The following is a 15981-nucleotide window of genomic DNA, read 5'->3' as shown; positions in this document are numbered from 1 at the left end:
AGTAAAAATGATCACATCATCTCAATTTAGTCTTGGCCAGCTGTGTTTAGAATATTCACATTTGAGCATTGAAATGCCATTAACTCACATGTAAATTAATGATTAATTTTCACAAGTTTTACAAGTTGTAATTTTGGTTGGGTAGAATATTATTTAAGATGAAACAATGTTTGTTTTATGTTGATCTTAATCACTTTTGAACAGAATTTTATGGCACAAGATATACAGGAGCACATCTGTTGAAAAACACTGATGTAGATGAACATCAGAAGGTGACACTATTCATTGAATAAAATAATACCATGGTCCATACTCTGAATGGAACTTTATTTACTGTTATGAAAAAACAAAAGGACATAATAAGACCATAAGACGGAGAAACCTAAGTAGACCATTCAGCACTTTCAGCTCCCTCCACTATTCAATAGGACTAGGATTGAATGACAATCTTCATGTCCATCTTCCTGTGTTTTCTCTGTAGTCCTTGATTCCTTATATCTAAGCCTTAAATGTACTCTGCCTCACAGCTCTCTGTGGTTAGGAATTCTAAAGACAATCAATTTGTGGGTAATATTTGCAAAACATTAAACATAAAGGTCATTAAGATCAAAAAAGGTGGTAGAATTCTAATTTCCAAACCACATTAAAGTTCTTTAGATGGCATCTTCCAAATCATGACCACCACCATCTAGATGGACAGATGCATCAGAAGACCATCATCTTTGCGTGCCCTGACTTGGAAATACATTGCTGTTCCTTTAGTGTCACTGGGTCAAACTCCCTTCCTAATGGCATTGTGGGTGTAACTTTAGGTTATGGACTGCAGCCACTCTTGAAGGCAGTGCACCACCACTTTTTTAAGGGCAGCTAACGATGGGCAATAAATGATGGTGATCCATTGACTCCCACATCTTGTGATTAGATGATAGAAAAAAGTCATGGACGATAAAGGATGTAAGTGTGTATGAACCTCATGAAATCATAAGTCCACCCTTCATGTACAAAAGCTAAATGCTACAGGAGCTGGAAATCTAAAACTAAAACAGAAAATTCTGGAAATATACAGCCAAATTTGAATGTTGCCTAGCTCTATTTCAACAGACCTGATGGGTGATAAATCATGAATGCCATTCTCCAAAAGCCATGTGGCACAATTTTTAGCCTGAAGGTTTTTTTCTTCTCAAACAGCACGGATACTGCAGAAGTATTTAAAATTAATAATGGATAGAAAAGAATAGATAGAAGCAGGCAAATTGGGGTCAGGAACAATGGCTCAGAGGCAGAAGGTTAAATGGAAATGATTTTAACACAGAGGGTATCTGTCCCCTTGGAGTGATGAAGCTGCAAAATTCACATCCATGGTTTGAGGCTAAAGCTATGTCAACATTTTAGAATAGATATATGGCTGAGAGGGAAATGTTTAGAAGGGTGTGGAAATTGGACAGGTAAAGGTGATTCAAAATATTTGCCATGTAGGTTTCTCATCGTTGGGACTACTTAATTATATCATTTTGCAACTTCCAGTATTTTTATTCTATCCTTCTAACCATCAAAACATTTATACTGTTTGAATTCCATGAAAAAAAAATAGAAGCAGTGATTTGTTATTTGACCTTCTCTCTTTGATTTGTTTTATTATTCACTGACAGAATTTGACTGCATCTGCAATGACAGAGGATGAAGGCAACAGCTTGGGTTCCCTCGTCTGTGCATTTAGTCCAGATGACATCAACAATTTAAACAACACTGTGTTCCTGGCAATTGTTGATCAACTTCGAGAATGTGGACGATTTGATGGGGCAAGGAAAATAGCTCTTAGACAGAAGATCCTGTCAGCCTATCCGTAAGTACAATGAATGGTTAACTACAGCTTTAGTTTACTGGATTCATTCGCGTCATTGCCGGCATGAGGAACTCGAGTTAAAGAGGTAGAATGGAGAAGAGAAGTGAGAAAAAATGATAGGGTTCAATAATGTTATGATTTACAAAGATATTGCCAGGGTTGGAGGATTTGAGCCAGAGGGAGAGGTTGAATAAGCTAGGGCTATTTTCCCTGGAACGTCAGAGGCTGAGGGATGACTATTTAGAGGTTTATAAAATCATGAGGAGCATGGATAGGATAAATAGACAAAGTATTATCCCTGAGGTGGGGGAGTCCAGAACTAGAGGGCATAGGTTTAGGGTGAGAGGAGAATGATATAAAAGAGACCTAAGGGGCAACTTTTTTCACACAGAGGGTCATACATATATGGAATGAGCTGCCAGAGGAAATGGTGGAGGCTAGTACGATTGCAGCATTTCAAAAGCATTTGAATGGGTATATGAATAGGAAGGATTTGGAGGGATATGGGCCGGGTGCTGGCAGGTGGGACGAGATTGGATTGGGATATCTGGTCAGCATGGACAAATTGGACCAAAGGGTTTGTTTCTGTGCTGTACATCTCTATGACTCCGTGATAACTGTTCCTCACTCTTTCCCACTGTGCCACTGGGTGGCACAGTGGCTCAGTGTTTAGCACTGCTGCCTCACAGCACCAGGGATCTCGGTTCGATACCAGCCTTGGGTGACTGTCTGTGTAGAGTTTGCACATTCTCACCTATGTTTGCGTGGGTTTCCTCCCACAGTCCAAAAATGTGCAGTTAGATGGATCAGCCATGCTCAAGTGTCCAGGGATGTGCAGACTAAGTAGATTAACCATGTGAAAATGCAGAGTCACAGGGATAAGATAGGGGAGTGGGCGTGAGTGGGTGCTCTTCAGAGAGTCAATCTAGACTCAATGGACCGAATAGCCTGCTTCCATGCTGTCGGGATTCTATGACTTATGGCAATATTGAGAACTCGGGGGCACAGATTTAGGTTTGTTGTCATAAAAGGTGATGGGGAACTGAGGAGAAACTTTTCCAAAATCAGGAATGCTGTGCCTGAGGAGATTGGTTCATTTGAGACATTTGGGTGGAATTGACTGTCTCAAAAGGAATAGTGTACACTGTTTTGGGAGAAATGTACTAGTTGCATCGTTCATTCAGAGAGCTGGTCCCGTCAGGAGGCTGAATGGCATTCTTCTGGCCTGTAACAATTCTGTAATTGTATTCCGAGTTGCTATAATTAATGTGCACAATACATTTCTGTGAAATATTGTCTGCATTTTTTTTTTACCTAGGCCTCTCATAAAGTGGACAGTCAATGAGCTCACTGAATTACGTAGCCTATTGGCAGTTCTCACGTATGAGGATTTTAAATCAATCCCCAATAATGTAAGTAAAATAACATAATGGTTCTGTATTTGGTACCTGCACTGACAGATATAGTCACAGATGCTAACTGGCAAAGATCAGACTTGGAATGTTTTCATGTGACATTTCTGAGCCATATTAACCAAACCCTCATATTCCCAGGAAAGAGCTGCAATTTATGGGGAGGCAATTTGAAGTGTAGAAACACCAGCTGACTGAATCTCTAATCCTGCAGCCTGTGAAAATTGTGTCAGCAGAATCAGTGAATATATTTTATCTCCGTGGGGAGAGCAAATTATTTTTCATTCTTAGGATCAGAGTGTCCGAGACAAGGCCAGCATTTATTACCCCTCCATAATTGTCCTTCAGAAGGTGTGCTAAGCTACTTGCTTCAACCACTACAATCCAGATGGCTGAACCCATTGTGCCCTGAGGGAAGAAGCTGCTGATTTTTGACCCATTGATAATGAAGAAACAACAATATAGTTCCAAGTTTGGATGGTACAGCAGATAGAAGTGTTCCTCTGCTCCACTTGTTATTCAAAGTGGGAGAAGTTTGGGTTCTGTAAGTCATGTAAAGGAGCCATGGTGAGTTCCTCTAGTGTATCTTGTAAATGATGCACATGGCTGTTATTATGCAATGATGATAGAAGGAACACATGTTAATAGATGACTGTAGGAAGTAGGTTGCTTTATCTTGAATGATTTCAAACTTCTTGAGTGTTATTAGAGTTGCACAAACAAGTGGAAATTATTTGATCACATTGCTGAATTGTGCACTGTGCATGGTAGAGAGGCTTTAGAGAGTAAGGAAGTAAGTTACGTAAGTCCCGGTTTTTGACTGATGCTTATCATGACATATTAAGTGGTTGCTCCAGTTGAGTTTCTGGTGTTATATTCATCCAGGGGCTTTTCTAACTCCCCCTTTGTAATTCATTGTATCCCAAACTATTATATGTTGCTTAGACACAGTCAATAATCCTTAACTTAAAAATATGTTAACTAAGGCCTTCCTTTTGTAACATTTGACTTTTGCTTTAGGATGACATCCAAACAGCACTCTTGGAAATCCTCTCCTCTTACAAGTCTGCTAAGAATTTTGTCCCTCCTGATTTTGACAATTCTCCAAATTTCTCTGCACTTTATCAAAAAGTCTTCAGTATGCTGAACAGTGCTGCAGGAAACAACAGGAGAAAACGGGCACCAGGTATGTATCATAGAAGTCATCAACCTTCAGGCCAAAAACACCATGAATAAGGAGGTCAACAAAGAGAGATCAATATGGCAGTCACAATGTGGGGAGACATTTCTCTTTACTATCTGGAGTTAAACAGCTTCTGAGAAGATAAGAGTGGAAAATCTGACAGAAGATTATTCATTAGTGAGAAAGTCAACTCAATTTTCATTTTATTTAAAATCGATTAGAGAAAATGCATAAAGCGCCTATGACAGAACTGGAATCTTTTCCATTGAAATGCCTTCTTTGCTCTCTCCCATGCGATACTTAATGCTCATGTACATTCCCTCAAAAGGGGATAGTTCAAATGAATCCAGAGCTCCCTGGGCTAAAAATGAAAGAGATAGAAGTGTGCCAAATATGGGTGTCAGCAGAAAGTATAATTGAGAACTAAGTTAAATACATATAGAAGATTCAGTAGGCAGGTGAAAAAGCAAATAAGAGAAGCAAAGAGGAATTGTGTAAAGAGACTAGCAGCTAATGTAAAGAGGGATGTTTCAGGACAAATAATAAGTATTGTTTTCATACAATGATTACTTAAGATCTGGAATTTACTGCTGGAAATATGATGGAGGTAAGTTCAAACAAGGCATTCAAGATAGCATTGGATGATAACCTGGATACAAAGTCTGTCCAGGTTATGGGAAGATTGCAGGAGAATAACACTAAGTCATAACACTCATTTGGAAAGCTGGTGCAGATATGATGGGCTGAATGGCCTTCTTCTGCTTCATTAAATTTCTGTGAAGGACCAGTTCATCACGTACACTAGTTAGATAACATCAAATTTGAGGTTAAAATGATATATTATCTTTTGTGTCTTGTATTTGATTTTACAGATACCGCTTTCATTTGATTTTGAATTTTACGCAGTGTTAACATTCTTACCTCTGAATCAAACATTTTAGATCCAAGCTTCACTGCAGAATATGCGGTTGAATATTTGAAGTCCCATTAGGGAAGTTAGCTGGGCATCACTGAAGGTGGAACTGCGGAAGCAAAGTTGTAAAATGGTTCATCAGGCAGTTGTTCTGGTGAATCCTTAACTCGGCATACAATAAATTGCCAATAAACTTCAACTCCATTATTTTCTCAAAGTTGGCCAAAGAATTATTTTGAACTTAATTTCTCAATAAACTGGTCGATCCAACACAGACCCTGCAGTCAACTTTCACAGATTGTGATCTTTGTCCAAGATCCAAGAACTAAATGTCAGAGTAGATCAATCTTTCTTCTTAGCTGTTATTTACTTTTCCTTCCAGTTTGCTCAAAACGCCCCACCGAAGAGGAAATCGAAACTCTTGGAGAAGCAAACATTTTATGGACTGTTGAACAGTTGATGTGCATCTCAGTCGAAGACTTCATAAATTCACTTGACACACTGACTCAGGTCGAAGGTTTCAACATTGATCAGCTGAAAGCATTAAAATCAAAAGCCTTGGAGGTGAGCGAATGGCAATGCTTTGGTTGTCTCCTCAGCAAAACTTTGCAAACACACTCTTAAACAATTAGAGTCCAGTTTATTTATGCCAGTTGATCAGTTGGGTAGTCAACAAACAGGTTGCATCAGTCATCTGATGGCACTGGAGAGAGGCTGGAAACAATTTCATGCTTGGTACACTGCTGAATAATAATGTTTGCATTGGTTGATATAGATGAGACAGGAATTCCATTGACTCTGTCAAGGGAGATGTTTTAGACTTATTCCTTTGAGGGGAGTGGATGATCCTGTGTTGAGTTAGATAATTGAGGGATGTCCAATCAGCATCCAGGAGAGGGTAGAAGGATTTCTGAGAGACCGGGAAGTGTCTTTCAGCCCTTCATCGGCATTCAAACAATCCATCCTGGGTCATTTTCAGAACAGCTTTATAAAATGTCAATTTTATCAATGACATAGTCATGTTTATATAAATATTTTTTGAGGCTTTTGCCTGATTTGGCAGGGCATTTGGCCCTTATTTTGAGGACAACTCAACAAGCATGAACTTGGGAAGCTCACAAACATAGGACAATTTTAATAGCATTGTGCCTTCTTGCAACCCAATTTTTTTCAATGGTGGAAAAACAAACACAAATAGCGATCAGCTCCATTCTATTTACAATTAAGGACTAAATAACCATTCTTCCTGTAGTATCAAACTGGAAGTAGAGGAGGGAAAAAGTTTATGTAACAATGATCAGTTGTTACATTTTGTTGGGTCCTTACATTTTAAAAATAATTGGATTTTTAATGTTGCAGCAGAAAATTCTTCAAAGAAAAATTACATCTGCCATTTAAAGGACTCAATGAACGTGTCACACCTTCTCAGAGAACTCCACCAAATGTAAACCGTGCATAAAACACTATTATAATATGGAAGCTTTAAACTAAATCAGCTAGAATTACCAACTGGGTGATTAGATTAAACCCAGCGGAGAACCACTTTCTTCAGAATTTTGTGCAGTGAGTTGAAATGCTGTTAAATATTGGCACACAGCAGGGCAGTGGACTCTGCCATTAACAAATCCATTAGCTGCAGTTTTCAGGAAAACCAAGCAGACCCTCTGTAAGTGTCTGATGGCTGAATCTTTTGAATCATCTCCTTGCTCTGCTATCAGAGATTGACATGTCTTGCACTCAAATTGATCAGGCTGCACCTCCACATTTGGCTTTCCACTTTGTTCTGTCTCATTGAATAGCAATTTTGTTGCCTTAAATCCCATTCAAGGGACACCTTGTTGAGTATGAAGGAATGTTAATAAAGTGGAAAATGAGTGACTGTCAATGCTGCCAGAGATTGCAAGACCTTGCGTTCCAGCAATCACCTCAATGATACCCTGGGTAATCTTTGGTGCACCTGAGTAATTTCCTGTCATAATGAGTTACATATTTGGACCTTTCCTGAGGGGAGAAATACCTGTCAAAGAATTTGAAAAACACATTGTATAATGAAATGTCAAAGAGTCTATTATTTTACAAATCCACCATGAACATTCACACACTGCTAATTCCAACCCATCAACAGTTAAAACTGCTGTGATTTGATCTTCATATGATTTGAGTCTTGGATAGCAGCACGTCCTCATCCAGGAATCAGAAATTATGTGTTGTTACCTTCAGGAGACATAGTATTAACTGCCTGTTCACTTGTTGGAGTCTCCACACTCTGTAAGATCAATGAATCATTCAATTGAATGTACAGTAGAGGAAAGGAAAATTAGGTCCAGATGCCCAATTTCAATTATTCCAACACGACTTGCATGATGTATAGTACTTCACATGTCTGTTGCTAAATGACTACTCTGAGGGACAGAAAACATGGTACAATATGAAACCACAAGGAGAAATGATTGACTGTTACTCAAAAGAACATCTATCACTGACACTGTGATTTGTTCAACTGCACAATTACTCACTGAAAATGTTCACCAATCTAGCCAAGGTATTAAACTGTTTTTGGTATTACAAGGACATTCTTGGGTTATGGGGGTCTTATGCACAACTACCTTCTTGTACTGGACCATGTTGGAATATGTGATGATGTCAACACTTATATCCCTTGGTTCTGCAATTTGAAGCAGCTGTACATCGACTTCTCACACTATTTGCATTCAGCACACGCTATTTAATTTGAGCTCAAGAGTTCGTTATGTAGAAAAACAAATCTACAGACTTACTGGCATTTTGGAGTGCTCTTCAAAGTTGCCTTTGAACATTAGATTCAATGCAAAGTTAGTGAATGATACTGATTTTGCAGGTAATGAATTTAAACTTAGTTTTTGCAAAAATGAAGCTGGCTATGTGAAAGAGTTGAGTAAGAGAACCTAATGAAGATAGCAGTCATGAATGCAGATTCTGAAGCTCTGTCAATATAAGAATTTTACTTCTTAATCAACTAATCTATTTATATGTGCAAAACATATGTGCCGCTCACTACCAGCTTCTCAATAACAGCTAGTGACGGGCATTAAAAGCTGACCTGTCAGTGATAGTCACGTCTGACAAATGAACAATAAAAACACTGCCATTTTGTATTTCAGCTCAGCTGGGGTGTAAGTCTACTCCAGCCAAAGCCTACCTGTTTAATTGAATATTCTTGAAGAAAGCAAATGGACTGCAGAGATTCAGGAAGGTAGCTCACCACCTCCTTCTCAAGGACAAATAAGGATAGGCTGTCAATGCTGGCCAGCCAGTGATGCCCAAGTCCCACTGCTGAAAAAAGAATAACATAAAATAAAAAGTGACACAGTTCTGGGGCCTTGAGATAACATGTTGATGAAGATTACAGAAATAGTACATAACCAAGAAAAGTAATTCAGACTGTTAAGAGTGATTTGAGATGCATAATAAGCTACAAGTAGCATCAAAAGGGAGAACACAGCAGAGAAGGGATTGAAAGTTAACTGGCAGCCTGAGGCATTAACTTGTAAACTAATTGAGAATGAGATTTCATTTGTGTATTAAGTTTATAAGTCTATTTATTGTGGCCTGCAGTGACTGCTATGATATTGCAGTTTAAACCAAATGGCAGAGGAGTGGTTTAAGAATATCACAAAAGACCAGCTTCACGTTCCCTTTCACTGCACCTTGAGCATTTTCTTTTTACTTAATAGATTGCGAAGAAACTAAAGACAAAATTTTAACACCATTTTGTTATTCATGCATTTAGTGGAGAGACCGTAGTGAATGATCCTGTATTTGTTGCTGGTGAAGATGAGATAGAGAGTTAATTAAAACACAAAGCAAGAATTGAGTGATTGATTCAAATATTATTCATTAAAGCTATTAATGAGAAGTTTAGAGGAATCATTTTCTCATTTATTTAAAGTAATTTAGCTGATTTCAGTGGATGGAATACAGGCAAGTTGTGAATGTAGCAGTAGGATATTCAGCCACTCAAAACTATTCCACTATAGCCATCTGCACATTAAAGCCATTTACCCACCTTTTATCCATGTCCCTTGATAACTTTGCCTAAAAAACGCCCTATTGACCTCAGGTTTAAAATTTAACAAGCATCCACAGTCTTTTGGAAAGAGAGTTCTATCTTTCAATAACCCTTTAGGTGAAAATGCTTCCTCAAGAAAGATTCTGATTTAATTTCAGAATGGTTTAGTGCTAATTTTGAAGTTGTTGTTGAGGTTTGAGATACGGGATTCCTTTCTGTATCTATTGAATCATTTATTATGGTTTAAGTATACAAATTAACCTGAGAAGACATGTTTTATATTCCCATGAGTTTAGAAGTGTGAGGAGTGAATTAGTTTGTATGCTTAAGCAAAAAGAATGATTCAAAAGACACAGAAAAGAATCCTGAATCTCAAACCTCAACAACAATTTCAAATTTAGCACTAAACTGTTCTGAAGTGAAATTGGGAAGTGTTTTCACCCAAAGGATTACTGAAAGGTAGACCTCTTTTCCCATAAGACTGTGGATGCTGGTTAAATTGGAATTCTAAGTCTGAGATTAATTGGTTTTTACTGGGCAAAGTTATCAAGGGATGTGGATTTAAGGAAGGTAAATGGCATTAAAATGCAGACAGCCTTAAATGTTCTGTTGGAATAGTTTTAAGTGGCTGAATGTCCTGCACCTGTTCCTACAATCACAACTTCCAGTAAACCTTTCTCATGTGAATGTATCTTTCTTGAGGTATATATACTTTGAAGTAAACTCAATATTTCAGTTAAAGTTTTATTGAAACTCTATTATATTAAAATCATGGTAATGAAAGGGAGTGAATGAGACCTTTTAATTATCTTGGAAATCTTTGACCAGTCACCCACCAGTTGGCAGAGGAACTGTGGAATAAAATCAATAAATGAAATCTTGTGGACCTGAAGGATACGCTAAGTTATTGGCACAAGCATTCCAGGCAGAGAAAATACATCATACAATAATGATGCTGTCCATTTTAAAGATGAAATTCAATAAGTTCATGATATTCATCATCAGCAAAAGGGAAGAGAGTGAGAAAACCGATCAGTGTTTTACATAGGACAAGGACAGGCCGTTCAGCCCATTGAAACAGCTCTACCATTTAATACAATTATAGCTGAACGCTCTTTACCCACACTGTCCCCATGTCATTAGTAATCATAAATCTATGAATCTCTGATTTAGACATATTCAAAGGCTGAACACAGTTTTCTAAGATGGAAAATTCCAAAGATTCACAGCACACTGATTCAAAAAAAAATCCTCAATCTAGTCCTAAATCGCAGCTCCCATTTTATTGAATCGTGCCCTCTGTTCTTTACTCAGAGAGTAATAGAAGCATGGAACATGCAGCCTGCAACAGTAGTACACTCTCCAACTTAAAGGGCATTTTAATGGTTATTGAATAGGCATATGGACGAGAATGGAATAGTGTAGATTTGATGGGCTTCAGATTGGTATCACAGGTTGGAAAAACATCGAGGGCTGAAGAGCCTGTACTGCGCTGTAATGTTCTATGTTCTATGAGACTGTCAGGGCTGCATCAACCCTGTCTATCTCTTTAAGTATTTTGTAGATTTCAATGAGATGTGTTTTTATTCTTCGAAAGTCTAGATTTCAGGCCCAGTTCACCTAATATTTCTTCAAGGTACAGTCCCGCCATCCCTCAAACAAGTTTGGAGAACCTTATGTTTCTCACAGTTATTTTTCACATGGTCTTCGATGTATAACATGGGTTGCAAATTTGCTTCCACCTGAGATCCATTTCAGAGATTATGCGCTGATCAATTCTAAGAATCATTTCCAAACAGCAGAGCCACAGATGGTGCTACAGCAAGGTAACAAAGTGTCTGCCATCAATTAGGTATAGCCCCGCAGCTTTTGACTAAAGCATTTCACTCATTAAATTGCTGCAAGTTGGAATTAATGATAGCATCACACAGGAAACAAGGCATGAGAGACCTGAGAGATGGGAGAAAGGATTAGACTGCCTTGAAACTCTGCTATCGACTGTTCACATGACTAAATCTTGACACTTTCATTCTAATGACACAACATAGCCTCATCCCATTAATGAGAAGGAAAGAGGATTAAATGAGAAAGAGAAAAAATAGAATGTATGGAAAGATGAAATTAAACTTATTTAAATTAAATTTATTTACAAGCTACAATAATCAATATCTGAATGAATGAGACTTGTAATTGTTCAGTTTTGTAATATGTGAGATTGACTGATTGGTAATAACTAACAATTATCATGGTTTTAAAACAATAGCCTCAGTCAACATTACTTGACTCAGCCAACAATTTGTTGCATTCAGGCTTAATGCTTAAATGCAAGACCTTCACACCATTCAACACATTATAACTTTGCAGGTCATAATGAGGGCTGAGTTCAAAGCCCCTTTCCTTTTGTAGCCTGGGACAGTAGAAAGCCTGCCCCGTTCCAACTCTGCATCCCTCACATTCCCAGATGAGGGAGAATGGCTTTTCCACATAGAAGTAAGTAGGGACCCTTAAATGACCACCTAAAGTCCTGATATTCAACCAGTGGTGGTCAACGCATAAGATGCCAGATAAATCCTGGAGGATCTATGTTTCTTTGGGGGTTGGGGGGAAGAGAGGGTGGGGCAGTCCTTCTTGAACAGCCTCCATAAAATGAAGGGAACCTACTGGCATCAGGGAGGTAATCAAAGAAGGATCCTCTCAATTACTTACACGGAATGCTTATCAGGATCTCCCTCCCCAGACCTCCAAACTTATTTTTCCCTTACCTGATTTCTGAGGATTTCAGCAATGCTACTTCTCCTCAGCGCTGCTGCAGTAATGGAATTGGCCACTTCTTGTGGTGCTGCTGATCTTTGATTAGTAGGATACTGCAGATGCTGGAGATTATAGTCAAGATTAGAGTGGTGCTGGAAAAGCACAGCAGGTGAGGCAGCATCCAAGGAGCAGGAAAATTGTTGTTTCGGGCAAAAACCTGACCTGACCTGACCTGCTGTGCTTTTCCAGCAACACTCTAATCTTGACACTTATCCTGCATGGCAGATTACTGTGGAAAACTGCCCCACAGGAGCCTGGGATGTTTATGATAGCCAACAAGCTGCTTGTTTTAGTTTTAGTACTCTCTGGGCTTCCAGAAATGATTGCAACAGGACTGTCACTAACTTTGTAGCTAATGATTAGGCCCACAATAGTAACCATTTCGTTATTTCTGCAAATATCATGGTAGAGCAGTATAGCTTTTTGGATATTCAAACTTCACCAGACAGCTTCTGCTAGTCTGACATTATTCTCTCAATTTATTATCAGTAAATCACAATGGGTACCATTTGCTTCACCATTTAACAATGAAATCTGACATTACCAGATGGTCCAACCATCTTTACCACTATCTGACTTCTTGCTTGAATTACAGATTCACTCTTCAAAATCTAAATGAGAAGTTTATTAATGAAGCAGTGACTTTAATCTCTCAGTTTAACTCATTATTTTAACTTGGAAAAGTTTTGTGGCTCAATGATGCTGGGTCTGAAAGTGTGCTGAGAGCAGAATTTAGTTTTATCAGCACACCAAGCTAAACTCATCTCCTTACAATGACCATCATGGTTATGTTATCAAAGATAACCTTGGGTTAGCATGGGATATTTTACAATTAAAAATAATATGCAATTGCAGTTTCATGTATCAAATTCTTGTCTCTTTCAGGCTTTTAGCAATAAAATCTCAAATGACCAGCTTGCCTCTCTAAAGAGGATCACACTTGGCTTTGATGAGAATGAAGTAACGCAATATTTCACTGCACCCGATATTGATACTATTGGTGCAATCTCGGACAACAAGGAATGGGCCAGCACTGAGGTCAGAATGAGTTCTGATTTACCACTTACTTCATTCAAAAAGCCATTTAGCTTATTTTTAACTGTTTTGTTTCACATGAAGAACATTGTTGGAACTGTTTTGATTGGCTCTGAACTGCTTTGCAACTTTCAGTGAATGACCTTCAGGAAGAATATGAGAGTCACTAACTTAGTCACAACATGTAGTTTAATTTTGTTTTCTTTAAATCTACCTGCCTCACTTTTCCTAAAAGAAATGAATGGAAGCATTGAAGAAATTGGTAAGTTCTACAAAGGGTTAACCAGACAAAAGTATCGCCTGTAGAGTTTAGGTAACCAGGTGTAATTGTTTTGGGACAACTTCGGAGATTGTAGAATAATGATGAGAAATATTGACCACCAATGGTCAGGCAAAGGGGGAGAAAAAAGCCTGATCCATGACGTTGAGGAACAAAAGATGAAACAAATGGTAATTCTTGTCATACCTTTTCGAATGAAGGGAGCAGTGGTGTTGTGGTGATGTCACTGGACTAGTGATCCAGCACCCTAGAAAGGCCTGGGGACATGAGTTCAACTTCCATCATGGCAGATGTTGAAATATAAATTCAATTAGAAAGCTGGAATAAAGCTATCCTAATTGCCACTGTTGTAAGGAACCATCTGGTTCAGTGATATCCTTAAACATATGTTTCCAGAACCACAGCAGTGGGGTGAAATTCCCTCTGTGCAATTAGGGATGGACAAATTGAGCCAGCAATACCCATTTCCAATGAAAAATTTTTTAAAGAAAGTTTGAATAGACCTGTCATAATTCTAATTATTCTGTTCAAGCTTTTATTCTTTGTCAATGGTTTATTAAGAGATAATCGTACAAATTTGCTGTGATGACCTTACAGCCATATTAAATTCTTGCATACCAGGATTGATGATTTACAGCGATTTTCTTGCCTTTAAAGTATTCCAGTCGAGCCAAGACTATCGTGAAGAATTTTTTGGGTCAGCGATCAGACAGTGAACTCAGTAGCGCAGATCTTGTTGCTATGGGTTATTTCCTTTGTACCCGTAGCCCAAGTGAGATCAAGAACATTAACGTGATAGCCTACAGGTAAAACTCAACACTCATTTTTTATGCTTTTGGCTTTTTCAACTTTATGAATGAGACTAAGATTTGAAATACAGCATGTTGCCCACAAAACTACATGTAATGCCTACTCCCAACACAACATGGTGTCATAGAACATACTTAAAAACAAAAAGCAGTGATTGAAGGTTCTTGTGAAAAGTGTGGGATCCAGTATTCAATCACTCCATGAAATTTGATGGTTTTCAGATTGCTGAACGTAATGTGTAGAGTGAATCTCTCTCATCTGCAGAGGCCAGGGAAGAGGTGGGGCGCGTAATTTGGAGTTCCACTTGTTCAAAATAGAAATGGAATAAATTTAATGGCAGAAAAATCTATTAGGACTTTTTTTTTAGCAATTTCCTTTTGCTTTTCTTCCATCCTCTCAGCTAACGCTCAATAGTGTCCAGTTGCACTTCCCATTCCAATAATTCATCTAAGTAGCTACGACACATTGTGAGGTTAGGCAGTGAAAATTAGCAACTAATCAAGCAAAAACAGAAATCTCTGCAGAAACTCAGCAAGTCTTACAGCATCGATGGAGAGAAAGCTTGAGAAAGACCTCACCGTTGAGCACATTGAAAATGTCCACACACGAACACTTTCAGTAGAGGTTATTGAGTGGGACTTAAGCGTGATTTCTCACTTAGCCACTACAAGGGGATGTGGTTCATTGAAAATATGTTCAGCTTCATTCTAGCTAAGACTAAATACCTGCACATTGAGTGAGAAGTGAAGTTGGTACCTATGGATCTGTAAGTTGTATTTGCATAATGGACTGTCCATTGCATTAAATAGTTAGCAATGAGTTAAATGAGTGGAGAATGCTAATAGTAATTCAAGCCAATTTAACTTTATTTGTTCGCATTTATTGATCTCGCTTACACACCAACATAAATTGCATGTCAGTTTTTAAAAATTTTTGCAGACTTAACTGGATTAGGTTTTTATTTCACTTCGTGACTCTGAATTTGAATTAAATCATCTGTATTGCTAAGCATGCCAAGCCAAGGCAATGTCAAATGCTCACAGATCGCTCTGTTTTATATTCTGAAGCAATGCTGCCCAGGAGATTGGGGAAACAATGTGTCCTAATATTGAGACTCTAATTGCTTTGAAGAATAAAGCAGTGGAAGCATTTTCCAGTGTGGATACCTGGACTGGCGCGCAGTTACAAGAGATAGGGGTCGTAGCAGGTACGAAATACATTGATATTTTAAAATGGAATGGGCCATTTGATCCAATTACTTTCTGCCATTATTTACACCAAAACAACAAATAATTCTTATCACAATTTTTATAACACCAAACCTTTTCAATTTAATTTCATTTTGGATGTTAACTGTGACTATATTAGGAGAAAGTGAGGACTGCAGATGCTGGAGATCAGAGCTGAAAATGTGTTGCTGGAAAAGCGCAGCAGGTCAGGCTGCATCCAAGGAGCAGGAGAATCCACATTTCAGGCATAAGCCCTTCTTCAGGAATGAGGAGGGTGTGCCAAGCAGGCTAAGATAAAAGGTAGGGAGGAGGGACTTAGGGGAGGGGCGTTGGGAATGCAATAGGTGGAAGGAAGTTAAGGTGAGGGTGATAGGCCGGAGAGGGGATGGGGGCAGAGAGGTCAGGAAGAAGATTGCA

The 15981-nt window shown here is 38.5% G+C and overlaps 1 protein-coding gene and 1 long non-coding RNA gene across 5 annotated transcripts in view; one reads left to right on the top strand and one right to left on the bottom strand.

Moving 5' to 3' along the window:
- Nucleotides 1–15981, bottom strand: part of LOC122540711 — a 69029-nt gene that overhangs the window by 17322 nt on the left and 35726 nt on the right. For 2 of the 3 annotated variants that reach the window (XR_006309389.1, XR_006309387.1), the window contains exon 2: nt 5360–5460. This is a non-coding gene — a long non-coding RNA (uncharacterized LOC122540711). Of the gene's footprint in view, nt 1–5359; nt 5461–8529; nt 8626–15981 lie in introns of those variants that run through there. The other variant, XR_006309388.1, reaches the window with a different exon arrangement.
- The window catches only part of LOC122540707 (otoancorin-like), a 204294-nt gene that overhangs the window by 177876 nt on the left and 10437 nt on the right, over nt 1–15981 (top strand). For both annotated transcript variants that reach the window (XM_043676824.1, XM_043676826.1), the window contains exons 16-22: nt 1650–1843; nt 3162–3255; nt 4276–4441; nt 5734–5915; nt 13096–13248; nt 14183–14331; nt 15403–15542. In XM_043676824.1, coding sequence (XP_043532759.1) covers nt 1650–1843; nt 3162–3255; nt 4276–4441; nt 5734–5915; nt 13096–13248; nt 14183–14331; nt 15403–15542 — 1078 coding nt within the window. The remainder of the gene's footprint in view (nt 1–1649; nt 1844–3161; nt 3256–4275; nt 4442–5733; nt 5916–13095; nt 13249–14182; nt 14332–15402; nt 15543–15981) is intronic.

This window comes from Chiloscyllium plagiosum, chromosome 35 (genome assembly GCF_004010195.1).
Source record: "Chiloscyllium plagiosum isolate BGI_BamShark_2017 chromosome 35, ASM401019v2, whole genome shotgun sequence".
Classification (NCBI taxonomy): Eukaryota; Metazoa; Chordata; class Chondrichthyes; order Orectolobiformes; family Hemiscylliidae; genus Chiloscyllium; species Chiloscyllium plagiosum.
This window is presented reverse-complemented; position numbering and strand designations above follow the sequence as displayed.